This window comes from Alexandromys fortis, unplaced genomic scaffold (assembly GCF_014885135.2).
Source record: "Alexandromys fortis isolate MF-2015 unplaced genomic scaffold, M_Fortis_MF-2015_v1.1 scaffold_0, whole genome shotgun sequence".
Taxonomy (NCBI): Eukaryota; Metazoa; Chordata; class Mammalia; order Rodentia; family Cricetidae; genus Alexandromys; species Alexandromys fortis.
In genome coordinates, this window is record NW_026067949.1 from 45,036,220 (window position 1) to 45,060,051 (window position 23,832).

Consider the following 23,832-nt stretch of genomic DNA (forward strand, 5'->3'; position numbering starts at 1 on the left):
AAACTTGGGGGGGGGGACCTCAAAAGGCTCAGAGCAGCCAGCTATAAGTCAAGGCATATTGTAAAAGAATGCATAAAAAGACAGTGTAAAAGACCACTGAACCAGTAATTATTTCAGGACAAACATTAAAAATCAGACTCAGAAATTCCATATTAGGAACTCGTACAACAAATATTGCCTTCAATTTCAAGGAACTGCACAAAACCCTACAATCTAGGATGGGAACATTTGGTTGTGACAGCAGAGAAACTTGAATTTCCTAACTATCCCCAACCCTCAAAGCACTATCTCTTCTAGAGGAAGAGAGACTATAACCCACAAAGTTCTCATTGGTAGCAGCTGCTCAGAGTTGTGCTTGTCTCTCCTCACTGAAGACCCACAATCTTATTAACGACATCACCTGAACAAAGGAATGTATTAACGGTATCTACCTCCAAAGAAAACAGTTGACAAAGCCAACCAATTTTAAGAGCCAGGCTACCATTTTAGGAACTAAAGCAGCACATAAAAGTGGACTCTATGTATGGTAACTGTACCTTAACTGATGGGGTGGTCCTCTCTGGTGAAGCAAAGCAATGTTTAGGCAGAGTACTAGAGGTAGTACTAACACATCTGGGATGGACTAGGAGTAGACAATGGGTCCAAACTTCTCAGGGGTAGATTCCCCTTGTGCTCAGCCTCACACCATAACTTTATTCTTTCTGTTGCCTCAGCTATACGTTCATTTTCAACACCCTTACTCCATTTCTGTTGTCACTGAGACAACCGGATGTGATGCATGCACAAACAAGGACAGAGCAATCAACACCCAAAGCACTCGTGTGTCGTGTAGATAGGCTCCACAAGTAAATTCTCTTTCCCGTTCCTCTAAAACAAAAACTGTTAAGAAGCATTTTACCCAGTTCCCCAGAGTTCTAAGAAGGTACTGTTGCCCACAGAGATAACGAATTAAAAAACGTCTCCCCCGATTTGCTGTTTTCCCTAAATTCATTCTTTCCAGGTCTCTAGGCTTAGATCACTTAAAACACCATTAGCTACTTTGTCCAAAGCTTTGTCCTGATCCAATTTTTAAAAATGGGTCAGGTGCTGGAATGATGGCTTAGTTGTAAGAGTGCTTTCCATACATGAACAAGGACCTCAGTTTGGATCCCCAGCACACCAAACTAATCCCTGAAGATTTGAGATTATTGCTTCAACTTTACCAACAAGCCTGTCTTGCCCAAGGCTATAAAGTGCACAAACATGCAGTGAATGATTCCAATGTCCTCTCTTAAGAGCTTCTTGAGGCAGTCAATTTGAAACCTGAACATCAAGATCCACTTCATAAATGGCTTCTTAGAGGCAGTCCAACATAATGGCTTCTGAGAAGAGCCCCAGGGTCAACTACAGGCTTGTAGCAAATCTTTAAATGCCAAGGAAGTAGGCTCTGAACTCTATAGCCTAGGGATTTCTTTGGATGCCAGCAATCTGTTCCAAAATAATCTAAAAGTGTCCTTTCAAGTACTAAGCTGGTTACTTCAATTTCCTCTCTGAATCTGACTCATACCTGAAAATCAGTTTTCAGTTGAATATATCCAGTTCTTTGAATTTCTAATTATACTGCATGACCTCTTCTTACTTTCTTTCCCAGATGCTAAGATTTAAAACTATTTTTATACTAACTCAAACATTTGGGTATCTTCTTGTGTCATAAATAAAATACATGGGAAATTATTTCTGGGAGGACAAGGAGTCTATCATCTTTATAGATGTGTCATCAACACTGAATGAATTTGCTTTGGGTCTCGGCAGGTCTAACCTATCAAGCTTGTTCAGGTCTATTTAACTCTGCTTATTTGTCTGACGGTTGTTACATTGGTCAGACTAATGGCACTAAGATCTAGCAGTTGCTTCATATTCATAGTACATTCCTAAAGCTTATCAGGAGACTTCTATTCACCAGGCACTCAAGGACATAGGATGAGAAGCTTCATCTCAGCATAAACTTCCATGGTCACCAAGGTAAGAAACTACAACATGGCACATCACATACCATTTACTATAAACTCGGTATTACAAGTAAGTCCCTTTGCTTGATTTCTTCTGGTAAAGTATGTCACATAACTTCAAAATCTATCCTATTTGAAACCCTTAAATTAATTCTCACCAAATAAAAAAGTAAAACAAAAAAAAATACTCAAGTATGAATTTGAAATTGTTCTAGCTAAATCACCTTGGTTTCCTAGTTTGCCCTACAAGAAAAGTACCCACCCCAAAGCAGGAACTTAGCATTGCACAAATAATCAAAAATCAAGACAAAAGTATGCAGTTGCAAAATGGCCATTTATTGCCTACAGGGAAAGGAAAAGTGGGAGAAGGGAAAAGGTACACAGGTGCAAGGAAACAAGCATATATTTAGCCCTATACATCATGTGTGAGCAGTACCCAATCTCCAAAATGGAAAAAAAAATATTTTGTCATCTGACATAATAGTTAAGGTTCTTAAGCACCTCCCTTCTGAGCTGCCACAAGATTTAAAAGGCAGGACTGCTTTGTTTAGTCAATGTTCACATTAATGAAAAAGAATACCACCGCCCAACTGTGTCCTTTTTCACACACATCTTCTATAGTGTCTACTATGAAAAACATCTCAGCTAAGTATTTCGGTCAAGATCCAGACCTTATCAACTGTTTAATAAATAGAAAAATAAAGCAGCTGGTGATTTTATCAGAGAATGAGAGTAGAACCATCTTCTCCAGTGATGACAAGAGTTAAATGTCAAGAATATCACAGAACCAGTCTATCAAACATTAATTATTAGTAAGCTACAATTACATGGCACTTCATTGAATCCTCTAATAAAGAAAAAAGAAAAAAGCTTGGATTGTAAATGATTATCATAATATGTCCATTTAGTGCTTGGCTTTTTCTTAAAAATACACAACTTGAAACAGTAGAATTTACTTAGAATGGTATTAATAGAAACAACCAAGTATTCATGGGAAAATTACTAAAACATTTTGCGTAGTTTCAGGATCATGTGCTTTGCTTTTATACCATTGTAAGAGTTACAAAAACCACTATATAGGACACAGAATAACTCAAGTGTATGCAAAATAATAAATTAGTCAACTTAATGCCAGGAAATAAAAATAAATAATTCCTTCCCTAGTCAAATGGTAAACTGAGTGGAAAGGTCCATGGACAACTACTTGGCACTTACCCAGTTGAAAATAAGATATACAACTTAACCTCTGGTGAATGTAATCAAATAGCCTGGCCTTTCCAAAGAGGAAAAAAAAATGTACATATTTTTTCTTTAAAAAAAAAGGAAAAACAAAAAAATAAAAGGAAAAACAAGCAAACAAACAAAAAAAGCAAAACATGCTACCCCACTTCAGAGACAGCAGAGCTAATAAAGCATTTGCCCTCCTTGAAATACTCCAAGTATTCCTACTGAACCCAACACCTCAGCTTCTCCTGGATAACAGAACTGTTTGCATTTGGGCAACTGTACGAATGCCCATAGTGCACTTCTCAGTGCTGCTGGTGTTTAAGAAATCTGCCACTCAACACTGAACAATTCCAGATCCAGTGTGCAGGAACAGCCATCCAAACCCCTCTCAAAAGATGGCAGAGCACTGCTCAGGAATTTCAAGGTAAGGGAATATACTTTTAGCAAATTAAGCACAGAGAAAGGACAGTAGTTTCTGGATAAGGAGCAATCCACACACTGCATCACTTACCGCATTAAAGTTGAAACTGTAGCAGGACACTAAGTCTGTCTGGTAAGAAGCAAAGTCATTGTTTGGCACACCAATGCTGAGCCAATATTCTGAGCTCAAGTAACTACACATAAATTAAACAAATGTGGAACACTGAACAATTGATAGCTAAGAAAATATGTCAGTGCTCTAAAATAGCGAGCAAGAAAGAACCATTTTTTTTTTTTTTTGGAGGGCTACCAGGAGTCCTATACTTTTAGAAGTGACAAATAATATAAACAAGGAAATTAAATTCAGGGCTCTTGCTGATGAAAATAACCAGTAATAGGTGCCAAATGATATCTTTTCAAATATTCTGAAAAGTAAATATACCATGCAACCATGCCAAGAGGCATATGATTTCTGATGACAAACTTTGAATTCCAGTTCAGTGCTATTCATTTTATAGGCTGTGCCATAAAAAAAAATCAACATTTTATAGGCATGCCCTTAATTCATATCCTTTGAAAGTTATCTTACTTCAGTTTTTCCTTTGGATCCAAGAATAAACCAAGTCTAGCGTAAACCAAGTTAAACCAAACTTATGCCAAAAGCAATAATTATGTTATTTAATTATATTACTAAAACATTTTGGGAAGCCATATTTCCTACAGGCCTTTAACTGAGACATTTACAGGAATGCATTTAGTTAAAGTAAGAAGTACACATGCTCTTCCTTATCAGTGTCCTGAACAGGTTCCTGACTTTTTTCTGTTTCTCTTCTCATTCTCCTTTCTGCAGCACTTGCTCAGAACACCCAAGGGTTTTCTTTTATCTTTTAAGCATTTAGTTGACAATTATGAAAGATGCTTTTGGCATCCTGTTCTTAAACAGGCTATAACTTTGGTAAATGAGGTTAAAGATGTAGTAGCATTTACTTGTGTTTGAAATTAAATTTGGGAATTTCAGTGCAATTACAGAATTAAAATTATCCAGAGCAATCACAGACATAAATGTTCTCTTCTGTCTATAAACTCAAAACTTCAGTTGAAGTTCCTGATTTAGAAAAATAAGTCTAACTTCTCTACTTAATTTATCTACTTCTAATAGACAAAAGTCATACAAATATGATACAAACCAAACGGAAAGTTGGTAAACAAATCTTTTAACACATTAAAAAGGTGTTACTTTGGGTTTTATGGGAAGAGAGAAGAAAAAAAACTTACAAACATGACAGCTCACATTTCAGTCAAAACGTGTTACTTTGAATATGTGACAGAGATTTTTGCTTGCTACAGGACCACTATTGTAATACAATTTATGGGATTTTTTTTTTTTTTTGGTGACTGAAGCTACCAACCAGTTAGTATACTTTGCAAAGCTATTAAAAACATTTCAGAAACTGAGAATATAAAATATTAAAATTTAAATCAGTATTGGAACACGGTCAACTTTTAACACTAGGAAATCTAATTTTGTGTTAGAAATGAAGCTCTATGCTCCTGGCTCCTTCAATACATGCACTCAACCTATTTCTCCTTGTGCTTTCCCTTCCCTCTGCTATCTGCTATTGAGTGTACAGGTGGTTTGTGTAATTTTTATGAATTCCTGGAAATAGAATGCAGACTTAAAACTTCACCTATTGGCAAGACATACACAGGAGACAGAATTTTTAAATGGAGCACAATTTTGTCCATGTTCTGGGTTTAATGTGCCACACCCTCAATTTTAACATAATCTGCCACAGATTCAAGTGATAGGAGTCTTAGTTTTCAGCTTTCTCCCTTCTCAGTGATATATGACTTAAGACCAAAAAAAAAAAAAGTTTCATATTTCTACAATTGTAACACTAAAACATAGTGGCTTTTGAAATACATTCACAAAGGATGCTTATTAGTAAAATTGAATATCTGCTTATGGATATCAGAAACGTAATTTGAAAATAAAAAGATTAGAAGGCAAATGGGAGGGTAGGGAAGCTGGTCTCAGAACCCATTGTGCCATACCTGACTTTAACATGTGATATTCAAACGAATGTTCACACGCCTTACATCAAATAAATCAAACAAAAATATTTAGCTATGTTGTACAAAATTTTTTTTTACATAAAACACCATAAATCTTGAACAGATCTACTGTATCTGAATTCTAAAAAGTTGCCTACAGAATGGTGCTGGGATTCTGTTCTCTGCTTGCTTTTAGGCAGTGCTGTTGCTTAAAAGTTGACACCAGGCACAATATTGTAAAACAAAGTCAACAAGCAAGGAGCAGTAAGTAGATTTGAGCCTTTTTCCAGATGTCAGTCCTGAGGATGCTGCAATATTCCCCATCAAAGTGTGTAAAGCTATGAGGAGGGTACTGATGCTTGACAGTGGGTGACTTGACATGCACTTGTATGACTGTTATAATGGCAAACAGTGCAGTTTCCCCTTCCTCAAACAACACCGTTTTAATAAACTTAACACTCCAGTTCTTAAGAAAATTACCAGAAATCATATTTAACAGTTAAAAAATACATAGCACAATCTAAAAATGCCCAAATTTTCTTTTATCATCAGATAAAATATGCAGCAGCCCAACGGCATAAAGCTTATTAACTTATTCTGAGAACTAGAAAGTATATGAGCATATATGATTCATTTTCACAAATATATACCATGTCATTCACCTTGTCCTTTGGGCTTCTCACTGCCAAAGTTCCAAATGGCATGCATTTAGCAAGACAATGCTGAGGACAGCAGCATTTCTGATCATCTGAACTGGCAGCTCAAAACTAGATACCACTCCTTTTACAAAGGGAACAAAGGGGAAACAGTGTGTGAAATTTAGGCAAGAGGCTAAAGGGAAACCGTGCACATGAAATTTGGGTTACCATGCCCTAGGTGTGTGCCACCCAAAACAAAACACAATCACCTACCTCAACAGAGCTACTACCAACATTTAAGAAAACCACATTAAAATACACAGGATAATGGTTTGAAAGAGTGCATTTGGAAGCAGAGAGACCCAATTACACACCTTCTTGCAACAGAGTGCCTCAATCATACACAAAATAAACTTAAGCTGTTTACAATGTTTCCCAATTATTTTATTTTCCCCTCCACATTTAACTATTAAAAAAGATTTTTTTATTAATAAATGGGCTCCTCTGTGGTTCATATACAATCATAAGTGAACTTTAAATTTCATTTTATACAAACATCTCAAAAAATATCGGGAGTGAAGTATGGTAGGAAATATTGCTCACATTGCTAATTAACATGCGTCTATGAAAGAATGTTCTGTTAGTGCATATACCTCCAGAGCAGAAAACCCACCCAAAACAAAAGATCTACAACTAAACATACAGTAGCTGATTACAAAAAAAGGTAATGTCCACAAAATTAAGTTTTTCATGCTATTCTACTTTCCAGTACTATGCTTCAGATAATCAATTTGCATGGCTAGATGTTGGATGCTTGAGGTATATAAGAAGGGATACCTGAACACTGAGGAAAATCTGTCATCAAGGGTTTCTTCTACTTTTTTTTTTATTCAGGTACTTTAACATTTTTTAAAAGAATATTTTATTTACATCAAACGTTTTTGAACTACACTGACATCCCAATTACAATCGATGACCGCCTCTGTCACTAGGCACTTTGAAAAGGGAATTTAGGCTTTACAGAGCTCTTCTGGATGCGATCCTGTGTGGTATTACATCATCCCACCACCCTCAGCCCACTAAAATAACCCTTTGGGGAAATATTCTTTTATATAGCCTGATCAGTAAACTATGGAAGAAATTAGTATAAAATAACCACAGGAAATGTATTATTTAAGACTAATAAAACAGCCTAAGATGTCAGGTTTGAAAGAGGAGACAATTTGTATATATTTAAAACTAATTAAATAATTTAAGTTTGACTTGTACTTTATATATTAGTGAGACACAAATATAGGCTATTTTCTTTTAAAATTTCATTCACATAATGGAAAATTTCTTGTTTATTAAAAATATCACATTTTCATACTAGAAACAGTAAAGTGCATGAAAAGTTTAAAATATAAATTTCAGAAAACTCTTATAGCAGCAAAAAAGCAGAATAAAGAAAAACTTAAAAACACAGACACAACCTTTTTCAATGTTACTGTGCCATAATTAACATCAAGCAGCCAACTAATTTTCTCCCCACAAAATGGTTATTTATGCTTTCTGCCTCTCCAGTCAGATTTTAAGTGGCCCCTCCTGGCCAACAACAACAAAAGGGGGGTTGGTTTCCAATACATCTAGAGGCATCAAACTTTGGGAATAAACCAGTAGCTCAATTCAAATCTAGACAGATATGGCAACAAAGATTAAAAGCATATGATGGCCATTTGGCAGCTAGAGTCAGAAAAAAAAGATCCAAAGTTTTCAACTACTTCCCCAAATCTGTCCTCTCCATTTGTTACCTCAAAAAAAAAAATCAAAAACAAACAAACAAACAAACCAGCCATTTAACTTACTTTGGAAAACATGTGTAATATTATATGGCTTTCCCTTTTACCAGGGGCTTTTCATTCAGTAACCTTCTTCCTTAAATATTAAAACTGTAGTGGTAAAGACGATATGGATCATATCTTTTTCCAGTACAACCAGACAGCAAAGAAGAGTGGACATGAAAAATGGCAAATATTAGATACTAATTTTGTGGGCATCCTAAAAATACCAAATTCTACTTTCAATATGTATGGCAGTATATATCTGCTATTTCCTTATAAATGGACTGGAGAGATGGGCTTAAAGTTAATACTTCTAAAAAAATTATAACTAACAGACAGACCAAAAAGGAAAAGGTGGCGGGGGGGGGGGGNTCCTCAAACAAAACAACCAGCATTTGGCCAACAAACTATCATAAACTAATGCTTGACTTTGAAAGCATGTTGTACAATTATTTTCATTTCTCAAATTATCTTGTTATGGCTAGTGACTATATCACATTTAATGTACAAATCAAGCAAATTTAAGTGCTTTGTTACTGTGCAAATGACTTGGGAGCCAAAAATCAGCTTGTTATAAAGGAAACCAAAAACTCAAAGAAGTTTTTCCTATAAGGCATGCCATAATTCAATTGAAAATCTTGTATTTGGAGTTTGTAAAAATCACTTCTTATAAAAATGATTGGCTTATCTGAAATCATTCCATAGAATGTATTTGTTTTTAGAGAAGAACACTGGTGTTGGGCCTCAGATTAGTGATTTACCATTTGTGAATGCTGTTTTCTAATATAATAGGAAAAAAAGAAATCCAATTTTAAAGTATATTAAACGTTTGGATAGACAGACGGTAATACTTTGGTTCCAGCCCTAGTGCCAAATGATATCAATATGCACAAAACATACAAAGTCTTATAGCAAACACATAATGAAAGGAACCTGAAGCAGCAGCTTAAGGATGGCCATACTTCACTCCTACATACTTTGATTTACAACTGTACAGGTCCATAGCAACAGATCCCCGTCTTGGCGGGGCTATACTCCACTACCTCCGATTAGGCAAGTGAACACCATTGACAAGAGGCAGGAGTGGAGGGTGAAGTTCAAGTTGTGTTAACAGTGAGAAGTGGTCTGAAGGGATGTGAGGGTGTGGACACCCAGTGATGTTGTTCTCAACCAGCCATTGAGGATCTAAAGGCCCCAGGACACCAAGCACGTTCATATGAGTCTTGGAATAGAAAATGTAGTCAATCACACCCTGGGAAGAGAATAGGGGTAACAGGGAGGAGAAAGAAAAAAATATGTTTAGAAAATGAGAAAACTGCCATAAAAAGAACAAGAACAATCCTTAATTTGGAAAAGCTAAATAGCTAAGTAACCTGTATTCCTGGTGCCTGTTATCCTGACTATATATTAAGCAAGGCTCTAATTTTTAATGGGTTATTACATGAATAAAGGTGGTTGAATAAAGAAACAACATGGCTTAGTAAAATCTAACATATATGCAAGCTACTATACAGCTAACTGTCCTAATTTGCTTAGTTTAAAATACTTATTTCTACAAATCCTGGCACTAAAGAAAAGTATCAGTTAGTAGAAACAGACATACACACATGAAGACAAAACCCTATATATATAAAACATCTGTTCTATTTCCGAAGCTAGATGATTTGATTTGTTTGATTAACAGATAACAAAACTAATGTGTCTCCATTGTCCCAGGCTGTGCATAGATTCCACCTAATCTAATGTTTACATATATCAGGAGAGTCCACAACCAAACAGAAAAAAATATTTCTACATGTGAAATCCATTCATCCATTCATTTAATGTAGCAAGGACTTGCTATATATATAAAACCCAGCCAGGCTCGAATTCAAGATCTTTCTTCCTTACCCTATCAAGTGCTGGGATTACAATATGTGCCACAATGCCTAATGCAAGAAGAATATGGTAACTTATATGCCATTTTTTTAAGTTTATAGTCCACAGACAAGTAAAAAGTAAGCTTTCAAAAAGTAAGGAAGAAATAAAATTTTCTCTTAACCTACTCACAGACCAAGACAACAATTAATAGTTACCCAATTACTGCACACTTATTTTGGGAAACTTTATTTTCAGATTTTCTGAGATATGCTGGCAAATGTTTTATATATCATTATAATTTAAAGACAGGATTTAAACTATAATAAACTATGTATCACAAAGTATAGAAGTGTATCTTTCAACTGCAAAAACCAGCAATATGTTAAGAGCTGGCAATTGCCAAATTTAATGGTACCATTCTCAACAATGTGAACAAAAGTTAGATTAGAAAAAGTACTTAAACCATGGAAAACACTACAAATCAAGGCTTATGTCCCCTAGAAAGTTAGTTCAGTATTTTACTGCACATCGTCATGTATGAGTTATCAAAACAATACAATCTACCAATGAATAGTGATCTAACAGTAAAACTACATTAACTTCTAAGCAGTTTTAGTTCTCATTTCGTAACTATGAAAGCAGACTAATATCAACATAGAGATTTTTTTTTGCTTAGAAAGGAGTAAACAAACCTCAAAAATTAAAAAGGGAAGCTAGGCATAGTGGTGCCCACCTTTAATCTTTCATCCTAGGAGGCAAGGCAAGTGGATCTCTTGAGTTAAAAGCCAGCCTGATCTATATAGTGAGCAGTCAGGGCATTACAGAGAAACTTGTCTAAAAAACTAAACCAACAAACAGAAAAGTGAACAAAATAGGAACAGGTTATTGAAGATGTGAATGAACCTATTTAATAATTTTCCTTTTGTATTATACTATAATTTCTCTAGGCTTTATATACTAAACATCTTTCTACATCTACATATGTATATTTTGGATAGAAGATATGCAATTCATTCTGGAAATAGCAGAAAGCAACACAGAGGTAAAAAGAAGAGCTACAAGTATAGGAAACAATCAGAAAACAGGCAAAGGGAAGTGAGTAATCAGAGAGACTGCCATCAGTCTTTCAATGAGTATCTTGTCCTGAACATGAACAACAGGCTCCCTTATTTTTAAGACTTCCTTTTCCTTTTAAAAACTAGTTCCATGGATGACTTGAGAATATATTAGTAGTACTACATGGATAAGACTGACATTAAGCACAACCTGTAACTCTACCCCTACAAGAAACCTGGGAAATTATAAGATATTCAAAAAAAATTTGACTGAATACTATATAAATTCATTCCAGGTGAGTTTAGCCATAGTTGTATTAAGGGCTTAAGTTCTTCCTAAGCACTGGTGGTGGTAAACAGGTGAGAATTAACTGTATTAATATATACCCAAGTTCTGCCAACAGTGACTGACAAGTAAAAATTTTAGAAATATTACCTATTATCGCTAATATCTAAAATGTAAACAAATGAAAGCTAAAAAAGAATTCGAATGATATCAATAATAAACACAAAACCCAACAAAATTTCCTTTTTAGCTTTATATGCAAACCAGACATTTTTTGTGACTGGATTTTGTGTGTTTGTTTTTGAATCAATTAATTTATTTTTTTCATGTGTACATATATTTTGCCTGCATGCACGTCTGTGGAACATTTGGGTGCCTGGCACTGACAGAGGTCAGAAGATGGCATCAAATGCCCTATAAGCTGCCAGAGAAGTGCTGGAAATCAAACTAAGGTCCTCTGAAAGAACAGCTAGTGCAATCTCTCTAGGTCTGCAAACTCTTAATCATATGGGTTTATATTCTTTTTTACATGCTTTTATTTGAAATAGTTCATATGCCACCCAGAGACTGCTACTTACTTTGAAATCAAAGGTGTAATTGGTATAAGGCATCAAGTTATTTTCATAGGCGCTCTTAAGTTGGAAGCCATGTGTGATTCTCCCTTCTGAGCTTCCATTCTTTCCACTACAGCTGAAGTTCATAAGACACTCATTGTACCTTAGTTCCTTGAAGTCTTTATGGTTGTCAGCTACTCCTCCGTTGCTTAAATATTCCACAACACCTAGCAGAATAAAGAAAGGAACACTGTATTTTAATATTTCGTACAAAGTTGTATTAAGCCTTACTTTACAGACACACCAAATTTAGAGAGGCTTGGTTAAGTCCTATGACACTCTTAGCAGGGCTTGGTGGTACATATCTTTAATCCTAGTACCCAAAAGGCAGAAAGGCAGGCTGATTTCTCTGAGTTGCAGGACAGCTTGGTCTACATAGAAAGCTCCAGGCAAGCCAGGCCTGTATAATGAGATTCTGTATCAGAAACAAACAAAAGTGTTCCTGTTGCTGATTTCTAGTAATTTCATGTAACAACCACACTGAAAGGTATTTGTCAATTTCAGAACAAAGTATCAGGACCATCCAGGTATACTGTCAATCTTAGTGGTTCTTCGGGTTTAGATGATTTTTAGAACCTAGACAGCATTTACCAGAAGTCTTGACCGTGTTTTTGTACTATTACTCAAAACCACCATCTCATGGTAGTCTGAATGTAAATGGTCCACATACAATAAGGAGTGGCACAATTAGGAGGTGTGGCTTTGTTGGAGTGGGTATGTCCTTGTTGGAGGAAGCGAAGGTGAGCTTTGAAGTTTCCTATGCTCAGGGTACTGTCCGGTGTCTCAGTCAACTTCCTTTAGCCTACATATCAAGTAGTAGTCAGCATCCTATCTGCCTACATGCTGCCATGCTTCCCACCATGATGATAATGGACTAAACCTCTGAAACTGTAAGCAAGTCATCCCAACTAAATATTTTACTTTGTAACAGTTGCCATGGTCATGGTGTCTCTTCAGAGCAATAAAAACCCTAAGACATATCTCTTTAGCAGTAGTTACAATAATCAATAACATTAAAGATATATAAAAAAGAATGTTACTTTTCATTCTCAATAATTCAATACTCAGAGTTAACTTGGAAGTATCATTTATTTATTTATTTATTTATTTATTTATTTATTTATTTATTTTTAATTATTAGTTTCTGTGTATGAGTGTTCTGTTTGCAAGTCTGTACCACATGCATGCCTAGTGCCCCCTCAGGCTAAAAGAAGTTCTATCAGGTTTCCTGGAATTAAGATTACTGACTGTTTTAAGTCACTGTGTGGGCTCTAGGAATCGAACCATGGCCCTCTGGGAGAACAGTCAGTACTCTTAACCACGAAGCTCTCTCTCCAGTTCAACCTCCCCATCATCTGTCTGACAACTATGATGAACATTTTGAATTTAAATAATATTATATGCGAGAGACCAAAAGTATTAATGTGTCTAAAGAGTTGAAAAGAGTAGCAGCTTCAAAGTTTCTACCGAATTAAAATGAAAAAAGTCTTACTCTTTTATTAGTTAGCAATAATATTAAATTCATTTATTAGTAATTAAGAATGATAGCAAAACATGAAGTAAAATGAATATCAGTGTTGTAAATAACTCAAAAGGAAATGCAACTTATCTAGCAGTTACGATTATGCCAGGCAAACAATTTAATGAGGTCAATAAAATTACTCCCAGATTGAATAACATGTATAGCACCTAAAAAACAGAACCAGGATCCAACAATGCTTTGAGCAGTGAACTATGCAATGGTAACAATGATGCTTGTACTTATTATAAATAATTTCAAGAAAATATGAAATAATACAAGAAACACTTGCAGTTTTTTGAGTTGTATATAGAATAAGAAAGAGGGATGTGGGCTGGAGAGACAGCTCAGTAAAGTGATTGCCATGCAGGCACTGGAGTCTGAGTCATGCTTCAGAACCCATGAAAATATAACTGAGAATAGTGGAGAGCTCTTGTAACACCAGTGCTGAGGATGTACAGGCAGACAAATCACTGGGGCTCACTGGTCAGCCAGCATACCCTACTTGGTGATCCCTAGGCTGGTAGAGACCTAGTGTGACAAACAAGGTGACTAGCACCCAAGGAACACCCAAGGTTGACTTCTGGGGAGTGTGTGAGCATATATGCACAAACATACCACCATGTATTCATGCGTATACACGTGGAAGAATGAGAGAGGCAGAGGAAACAAAGAAGGTGCTAGTTGGCCTAGGGGTCAAAATCAAGTATTTGCAAAGATTTCAGCATTTAATTACAATGAACAAGATATTTTCTTAGGCTGGTTATTTACAAATTCCAAGTATAGGTATTTATTTTATATCTGCTATTGAGTGACTATTCTGACTACCCTGATGACAGCTGGGGACATAATTCAGTGGTAGAATGCTTGCCTAACATGCAACAATCTTGAGTTTAATCTCTACCGGGGATGTGGATTAAATACTTTAATAATAATATATAATATTTAGAATATGTTTTGCTAATAGTACAAGACTTATATTATACTCTTTTGTTTTGCATTTGAAATCTAGGGTCTACAATGGAGAACTCTGTCTTCCAAAAATGAAATTCAGACATAAAGTAGTCCAGTGGTGTGATACACAATCTTACTAGAATTTTGACTATTCTTCTATACTTAGTAGTAAGTACAGAAAGATCACGGAACTTGCCAAGATTATTAAGTGAGACAGCTATCCATAATGAATGTTCTCTAAAGAGAGCATTCTCCCTTCTCTGATGAACTCTGTGCCTCAGGAGGTTGATCTTGCAAGGATGCAAATCTTTCCCTATATCTTCTAGCTGGACTTGGTTAGTGGGTAGCCCTGGCAGATCAGAGCAGAGTGAGAGAGGGTATCTCTTTCCATAGCTTCCTTATTATAATCTAGAAAGCATTGATTCTATCATTCAATTCCAAGCCATCACGTCAATTATTGGCCCTCTTCTATACATCCACGTCTGATGACAGCTCCCACTATCTTTCCAGTTAAGAGTAGGGGTGGTAAAGTACAAAAGCAATCATTTTGCTTCATTTAAGCTTGACCACTCCTTTGGAATCAGTATTCTTACTAAACTTTTTTCAATTAGTTATTATCTCACCCCATCCCCCGAAATTCGAACAGACGTTTTCCTTAATTTAGAAGAAAAAGCCCTGTTAGGAGATAAGTGGCCTTTCAACCAGGATTAAAAACAAAATTGAAGGCAAGGAGAATATGTTGTAAATACCTGAATCTGGCAATGAGTTAAGATCTGCACATAGCACCAGCGGGATGGAATTAGGATCTGCAGTTGGGCTGCCAGGCCTACTTGAGGCTTTCTCCAGAATGTTTTTAACCTCTGACACAAACATCATGGTCTGAATAAGTTTCACATCAGAATACTCTGGGTCCCAATGCATGTGGGCATTTGCCACTATAAGAAGCTGTTTGTCTGCAGCATGAATCGGCTTCATACCTAAATTTAAACATAAAAAAGAAAATGTAGAAAGTTATGTTTATGTTTCTTAAAGAGCAGTACCTTAAAAGTTTTCTGGAAAAGATCCATTGCTACTTCTTTGCTCTTTTCTATAAATTTATATTGATTTTAATCTCAAACTTATTTGAGAAGCTAAAAGGTAATTCTGGAAATTGTATTATTATTCATCATGATCATGTTAATATTGTAACCATGGAATATACCTGGTCTATTACAGATTTCTGTTACAACCTTTGTGAACTAAAGGTAGTTTTATATTTTTCAAACAGACCCTGTGGGGCCCAAAAGTCTGAAATATTTACTATCTAGATCCTAACAGAACAGCTTTGCTGACTCCTGCTGTATATGCTTACACTGTACGTTACGTCATAATATAATAGGTATTTGAGTTACAGTACTTTTCATCTACTGAGTTCTTAGTTTAAGCAAGCAAGTTGTTTTAATTTTAACTAAATTAAAATTAAATGATATGTATCAGAGTGTGAGGGTGTACATGAACACAGTGCTTGTAGAGACCAGGACAAGGGAATTCGATCTCTTGGAGCTGAAATTAAATTAAAGGGAGCTGTGAACCACTCAATGTAGGTGCTGGGAACCAAACTCTTGTCCTGTGGGAAAACAATGCATGTCTTAACTACTAAGCCATCTGTACAGCACCAAGCAAGCACTTTTAAGTGCTTCTTATTTAATTAGCATAATAACATAGTGAAAGATGCTTCCAGTTAAATTACCAATAAATAATTTCTTGCCACTTCATATTTCTTGCATTTCACAAGCTGAATAATGAAAGGTCAATAGGAAAAATCAGCAACATTGTATGAAACTACAGAAAATGAAATAAGGAAGCAAATCTGCTACCCAAATAAATTCCCAAAAAGAAGTAAACATGAAATCTTACATTAAAGGCTGATTTTGTTTAATCATCAATAAACTGAAGAACTGTAGAAAGAAGAAATCTGACAAAATGTATAGTCTGAATAATTCAAACTAGTACTCAAGACAAGTCTTTTATTCCACAGGCAGCACAGGAATAGAAGTGCGCTGATGTGGTCTTACCACCACCTTGTTCTTGCCTGAAACATTAATAAGTATTAAAGTGTTCTGAGGCAGGCAGGAGAGAGGCTAACAAAAGATCTTGGTAATGCCAAGTATACAATGAATTTCTGATTGTCAGGGAAGCTATAAATAATCTAAAAACCCTGGAAGTATCACATAGATAAAAGATGTTGTTCTCACCCTAACAAAGCCTTGAGATTTAACAAAGAAAATAAAGAAAACAAGCCAACTATTTAACCTTAAAAACAAAGGGTTCATACTCATGAAGCTAAAGCTACACTGGAGAGGACTAAGTCATTGTAATTTCTAATTCAGCGTAACTAAAACATCACTATTTCAAAAAACTTTTTCAACTAATAATATGCTAAAAAAAAAGGCAGGTATTACCTTGTAAGTAAAAATAATGATAGAAACTATAGACTATGTCATGAGATCATAAGAAATAAATAATTTAATTAATATTATTTTCTTGTTCATCTCCATTAACAGTTCTCAAAAGAAACTAATTTTGTAATAAATAAGGTTTTGTTCTTTTGTTGTGAGATAAGGAAGTCTAGAATCTTTATCTTTAACACTGTTTAGAAAACACTCACCTGTTCCGAAGAGCTCCTTGTGGACCTCCAAGACCACAGCCACACCAATGTTATCTTTTGTCATCACTCGGTTCAGCATTGCCTCAGAGCCATCTGAATTCGCCATTGCTACCTGGTTGAATTCCACTGTATGCTTCTGCACCAATGTAAATCTAAAAGGTACACATATTTAGATGACTTAGGTAGTTATACTGTCATGCTAAGACATTAAAAGTGGGAGTGGACATGAGTACAGACACTGATAATCTCTTTCACTTTCTAGTTTCAAATGGCCATGTGATATAATTCTGGAAATAAGAAATATGACTTTTACAAACACTTTATTGAGGTCACATCTAGAAAAGATGAAATATATATTCCCCTCATCATTTTATGTCTTTTCTCCTTCTAGCTAGTACGTAAAGGATTAATAATCAAGTGTGAACCAAGCAGATGGGTAAAAGCCAATCTTGTAAGGATGGAGAAACAGCTGAGCCAGTTCTATTTCTAGACTGCCTGATGTAGGTGAAAATTCATTTGCTTAAGCTACTGTTTAGATGGCCTGACATTTAAAGGTGCACACCATCTTAACTGAGTTACCAACTTAAAGAGAATGAATAAAATCTATCTGGCCCATTTGCAATTATTTTTATACTGTATCAAGATCATTGTCAAGAAAATGCAGGAATACAACCTATTTCCCACCTAAAATTATCACACTTGATTAGTTCTTTTTACTGAAAGACTGTAATTATGTGTACGTGTTCAAAAAAAATAGATTGTGCTATAAAAAGAAATGGCTCTCTGTGATGTGTGATGATGGCTTCTATACTATAGCATTTCTCTTTTCTTAGTGACAAACTTTAAGTATAATAGAATGATAGGATAGAATAAAAATCTAATGCTAACATTTAAGAATTGTAAATTTGGTGAAGCCAACTGTACTGGTTGTCTTACCAGTTGGATACAAGCTACACTTAACTGGAAAGAACTTCAATTAAAAAAAAAAAAAAAGCTTCTTTCTATCAGGCTGCCTGTTCGCAAGTTGATGTGAGAGGATCCAGCTCACTGGGAGCATGTCACCCTTGGCAGGTGCTACTGAGTAGTATATGAAAACAAACTGAGTAAGCCACAGAGTGCAAGCCAGTAAGCAGTGTTCCTTCATGGTTTTTGCTTCAGTTCCTGCCTCAAGTTTCATGTCCTGACTTTGTCTAGTGATGAATGGTCACTTATAAGGGTAAGATGAAATAAAACCCCTGCTCTAAATTGCTTTCAGTCATGGTCTTTTTTTTTTTTTTTTAATCAATAAACGGGGGCAGCTAAGTAGACTGTAGATAAATAGCACTTGCTGCTCTTCCAAACGAACTGAGTTTGATTCCAACATGCACATCAGACACAACACAACCAACTGTAACTCTAGTTCCAGGGGACCTGATACCCACTTCTGGCTTCCATGGGCACTCACCATACATAACATTGACATATACACATAGATAAAAATAAGAGGCAGGCACAGTGCCATGTGTCTTTAATCTCAGCTCTTGGGAGGCAGAAACAGGTGGCTATCTCTAAGTTCAAAACTAGCCTGGCCCACACAGGCAGTTCCAGACCAGTCAATGCTACATAGTGAAACTGAATCTCTAAATAAATATAATACAATCTTCTTATATTTTACAACACTAATTACACAACCACTTATGTTGCTCCCCACCACCATATACCAAATATGCTCCATGTGGCTTTTACTTTCTGGTGTACAGAATGCAATACAAGAAACATTTCTGAAATATAGCATTCTTCCTCTATTCTATTAGAATTTTTCTTTCAACTAACATGCACTAGTTTATAGTTATTTTCTAATTATTTATTAAAGCTAAATAAAAGCTTAAATAAAACCTTAAGCCTGTCATTTTTTTCAGTATTTAAAATTCGCTTAGTATTTATATTCTGATTGGTGTACTCTGCTTTATAAGCATTATTCCTGATGCTATTCATCATAAGAATTTTTCTGTATGTTCCCCCTGTTGAAGATTTTAAGCAAAATCTCAAATGGGTATACAAAAGTACATACATAATCAAGAATGATATGACTAAAATACCAAAACTATAATAATACAGCATCTAAAAACCTTATATATTTGAGAAAGATGATGACAAATGCTCATGCGCAGGAGAACATGTTCAAAACAAGCCTTTAAACAAGCAACAATTTCTTAACATTGTGCAGTCTAGAAGTAATGTTTTATGTTGCCATGTGAGGACTCTAAAGCTAGAAAGACAACAATGAACATGACCTGTGAGCAACTAAAACAGGATTTACATTATTAATCTTCACCAAATTTATCTGTAAGTAAAAGAACACCGAACACCATCGAGAAGACAGTATGAACGAGAGAGATGGCTCTGTGTGGTAAAGATCCTTGTTCCAAAAGCCGATAATCTACACCACAGAGGAAGGAGAGAATGGACTCCTGCAAGCTGTTAATAACTTCTACACACATGGTGCATAGTCAGTGGTGTGTGTGCTGACATCAACCAACCCACATGCATCCAAAGGAAGAAATATGAATAGAGGAGGAGCATAAGTGGGAGGAAAAAAGTATGGGACCAAAAGTTAATTAGTATCTTCCTTTCTGTATCATTCCTCTGTAAATTTCTTAAAAGTATATTCAGCGTGAAATATATAAAAGATGACCTTGAGTCTTATCAACTATCAGCATGTAAGAAAACTTAGTGAATGCAAACTAACAGACTAGATGTAAATATGGAAGAAACATAAGGCAAACACCAGTCTGTATCTGTATAATATTTAATGTGTTTGTTTATTTGGGTTTTTGAGACATGGTCTTTGTAGAATTGCCTGGCCTAGAAATTACTATGTAGACCAGGTTGATCCCAAAACTAACAGATTTACTAGCTCTGCCTCCTAAGTGCTGAGAACTCTTGAAGGCATTTCTTTACCTTTTATTAATTTAAGGCCCATAATGATAGTAGATAAAACAATTTTTATTAACTCACATTTGAAAAGTAGAACTTTGGCATAAAACCATTTTACATCCCAACTTTATACTATTTAAAAGATTATTTCTATTTATGTGTATGTGTGTGTGCCTATGTGAGTTTATATGTACCATGTGTGCACAGTGTCTGAAGAGACCAGAGGGCATCAATCCTCTGGAACTGGTGGTTGTAGGCTGCATAACATGGGAGCTGGGAAAGAAAGGCAGGTACTCTGCAACTCCAGAGGCACTCTTAACATGAGCCACTTATCCAGCTCCACATTTAATTGGTGGCAAATTAGCATTAGGAGCCAGAAATCAAGATTTCATTAAATTCACAGATTAATAAAGGCAATCAAAATAATCAATAACCCAGAGTCAATGAGAATAATTACAAAAAAGTGTAAAAGGTTGGAGTGGCACTATAACTTCCTAATGCCCCTTTCCCAAGAACAAAACTATATTTAATAATACAAAAAGAAAATAATATAAAAAGAAAGAAAGCACCTGGCCTTTCTTAGATAATACCTGGAGGCTACATCATTCAATTAAATTTGGCATTTATTACCAGGGTTCATAGAAAAATTTCCTTGAAGTACTGTGATATGTGATAACAGTAACATGTCTAATAGCACCAAGCTGTTTTCCCACCTAGGCTTTCCTTCTTCTCCTTCCTGCACTACACTCTTCCTTTCCTACACTGTCTAGATAAAAACCTATTTTTATGCCTTTATCTCTCTCTTGCTCTCACACACATACACACACTTCACATATAAAATGCACGTATGTGTTTGCCTACTATCAGTCATATTTGACATAAAAGAGCAAAACTCACTTCTGGTATTTGATCAATCAAAATTTGATTTTCTGGTATTTTTAACTATTAAGAATAATGGTACTTATGATAATGCCTAAAAGGTACTGCCAAATCTTGAGGTCCCAATGAGCATTGTCAAATTAAAACTAGGTTTAATTACAGTGTGACTCAATAGTCCGCAACCACTTCCCATCTTAAAATCACTAGAATGTTTCATTGTATTCTAATTCTCTACATGTCTATAACCTGTGTCCTAGCTTTTACCAAAAGTATTCCATTCTTTCACTAAATGGGTATTTTGATAAAAATTACTGTCTTCACTGGTTTAAGAGACTTTGAAAATGCTGATGGAATCAAAATACTCTTCTACATTTATCACTTTTATTTTGCTCATTTTGTAAACAACATAAAAATGTTTCTTACAAGGTAAAATAAACACGTGAAGTACTAGATCTGAAAGGGTAAATAACTTACTCAAGATTATGCAGCTAATTAAATAGCAAACGAGTGATTTCCAAGTCGTTGCACTATTACTACCTCTTCCATGAAGGGAGAAGAAAATAAAAGTGGGGTCCCTGAAGCCTCACCCCCAGACAAAGAGCTACAGTCAACTACAAAATGCTAAAAGCAAGAGAAACAGTCTTCCTGAAGACTGAGCCCCTGAACTGGTTATCCTATACCAAGTAGTCAGTTCTGAAATTACATATGCATAAGCAACAGTAAACAGACTCAGCAGGTTCTATTTAAACATTTATGTGCCCATGTGTACACACACATATATGACAGTAAAAATTAAAGAGGCTAGAAATTTGAGAGGAGTAGGGAAGGGGAAAGACATGGAAAGAGTTGGAGGAAATGATGTAAATTTTAATAATAAAAATATTGGGGCACACAAAAAAGGGGGGGGTCCCTGGATAGTTAGCAAACAGTTTAATAAAACAGTGTGTTACATTCACTGTTATGGAGTCCATGATACTATACTATTTAGGAAGGACAAAGCTGAGGATGGAAAGAAAAAGAATGCAAGAAAATAATCTCTGTGTACTCATTTTTAAAAACAGTTCACGGTGCTTTCATAATTTAAGAATGAATCTGCCACCATCCAAAGGCTAAAGTTTCCTATATTGAAGTTATGTGTTATCTCAAATCGTGAACCTCTAGTAACTATCAAGGAATTTAAATTTCTCCCTTCAGGCTGTATTGGGAATGATTTTTAGAACAAGTTCTTCTACATTATCTGTAAAGCAATAAGAGGAAATGGTACAGTGGCAAGCATTGTAGTCACAACACTTGAATAGTGAACTCATGGCTAAATAAAGACCCTGTCTAGAAAGACAAGAGATCAGGAGAGGAAGAGAACTGGGTTAAAAAAAGGGGAGGGGGGGTAGGGATAGAGGAAAGCAGGCAGATTGGAAAATAACTTGATGTTAATGAAACATTCTACTGTTACCACATAACATTTAAGTTTACGGTGCGTCAAAAAACTTTTTCTATGAACATTGGTAATAAAGGTCAATTCAAGCATTTTTCCAAATGAGGTATGCTTGTAAGAAGCAAAAGTAATACCAGAGTGGAAACAAACTGCCAAAATATTGTATTGTTACAGAAGTTGATGGTATGAACTATAAAGGGAGAGCTATCATGTAGCATTGCTCATGGAACCTGTCTGCCTGTCTTGATTTCATTATCTACATTAAAAAAAAAAAGAAAGAAATGGATATCTACCTGAGTTACTTTAAAAGTTTAGACAATCCATATAAATAATTAAAAAGGGCTTTTTAATCTAATAAAATATAATTTTCAAAAAATAAGGAACTATATACATTCTGGCATTAAGTGTTATAGAGTTCTACATCTTACCTAAATAAGCTCATGTTTATTAAAAATTCATGGAAAAAAAAAGAAACCGGGTATATACAAATGAGAAGTGGGCCAAATATCTTTTAAGTTCACTGATTCTGTTCACATAAAAATAGTATATATGATGGAAAGATAAGTTTTTAGAAAAATAAAACTGTCTGATTTTGTTATAATGAGGATATGGTTATCGTCTATGTAGATAATTGTCAGTGTACCAAGTACAAAGTGCTAAATATGGAATTCAACCTCTCTCACTTCCACACATTTTCTCTTTTACTAACTGGTGTTTATCTTTTAACTCCCCACATCCAAAGTCATATGCTTCACTTCTATCCTCTTCAATACATATAACTACAACTTTCATATATTGTATACACATACTATATATGTATACATATTTGTGTATGTATATTGTTCTATATTCCTATCTTTTCCTGTTATATTGAAGTCCTAGTGAGATTAGGAATTACTCATGCTTAGTACAGACTTTTCACAAAAAAGTTCAATTAAGTATTTAGTAAATAATTGAATAGATATGAAATAATAATTAAAAATGATGAAAAGGTTCATTATGTAAATGAAATCTCAGAAAGAAATCCAGTTATTATTCAAAGGTACTAATTCACTTCAAACATAAACTATGGTCTTACTTTATGAAAATACTTTAAAAACTGTATTTTCAAATCTGTCTCAAAATTTTAATCTGCCAATAAAAATATAATACTACAATAAATATCTTTATTTCCTAAGAAAAATAGTTTTAACTTTTATAACACTTGCAATCTCTAGCTTCACCTTTTTAGAGTCCCACTAAAGGCTACTGTAGATGTGAGAAAGTTAGAGTCATTAAGGGTACATCCCTAAGCTTTGTTTTCCTGACTTACTTTTCCGTTTTGAAGAATATTGCACAACCATCAACATGCTTTCTTTCCTGCTCAGACATGATTTTGGCACGTGACTTTGGAGAAAAGAATCCATCATATCCACGATCCTTCAATGCTGGCAGAAAGAGAGTGAAGTATTGTTCTGTTTCCACTTCCTTAGATAAAAAAAAAATTATTATATACATGACATAATGAAAGAATGATTAAGAC

At 35.1% G+C, this 23,832-nt stretch overlaps 1 protein-coding gene across 4 annotated transcripts in view; it reads right to left on the reverse strand.

Annotated features, from left to right (window-relative positions):
• Window positions 1-2,303: 2,303 nt before the first annotated feature.
• Cnot6l (CCR4-NOT transcription complex subunit 6 like) overlaps window positions 2,304-23,832 on the reverse strand; it is a 77,587-nt gene continuing 56,058 nt past the window's right edge. For all 4 annotated transcript variants that reach the window (XM_050149762.1, XM_050149763.1, XM_050149766.1 and 1 more), the window contains 5 exons: window positions 23,623-23,777; window positions 17,084-17,235; window positions 15,186-15,413; window positions 11,928-12,130; window positions 2,304-9,400 (listed from right to left, as the gene is read on the reverse strand). In XM_050149762.1, coding sequence (XP_050005719.1) covers window positions 9,188-9,400; window positions 11,928-12,130; window positions 15,186-15,413; window positions 17,084-17,235; window positions 23,623-23,777 — 951 coding nt within the window. In that variant the 3' untranslated portion in view covers window positions 2,304-9,187. The remainder of the gene's footprint in view (window positions 9,401-11,927; window positions 12,131-15,185; window positions 15,414-17,083; window positions 17,236-23,622; window positions 23,778-23,832) is intronic.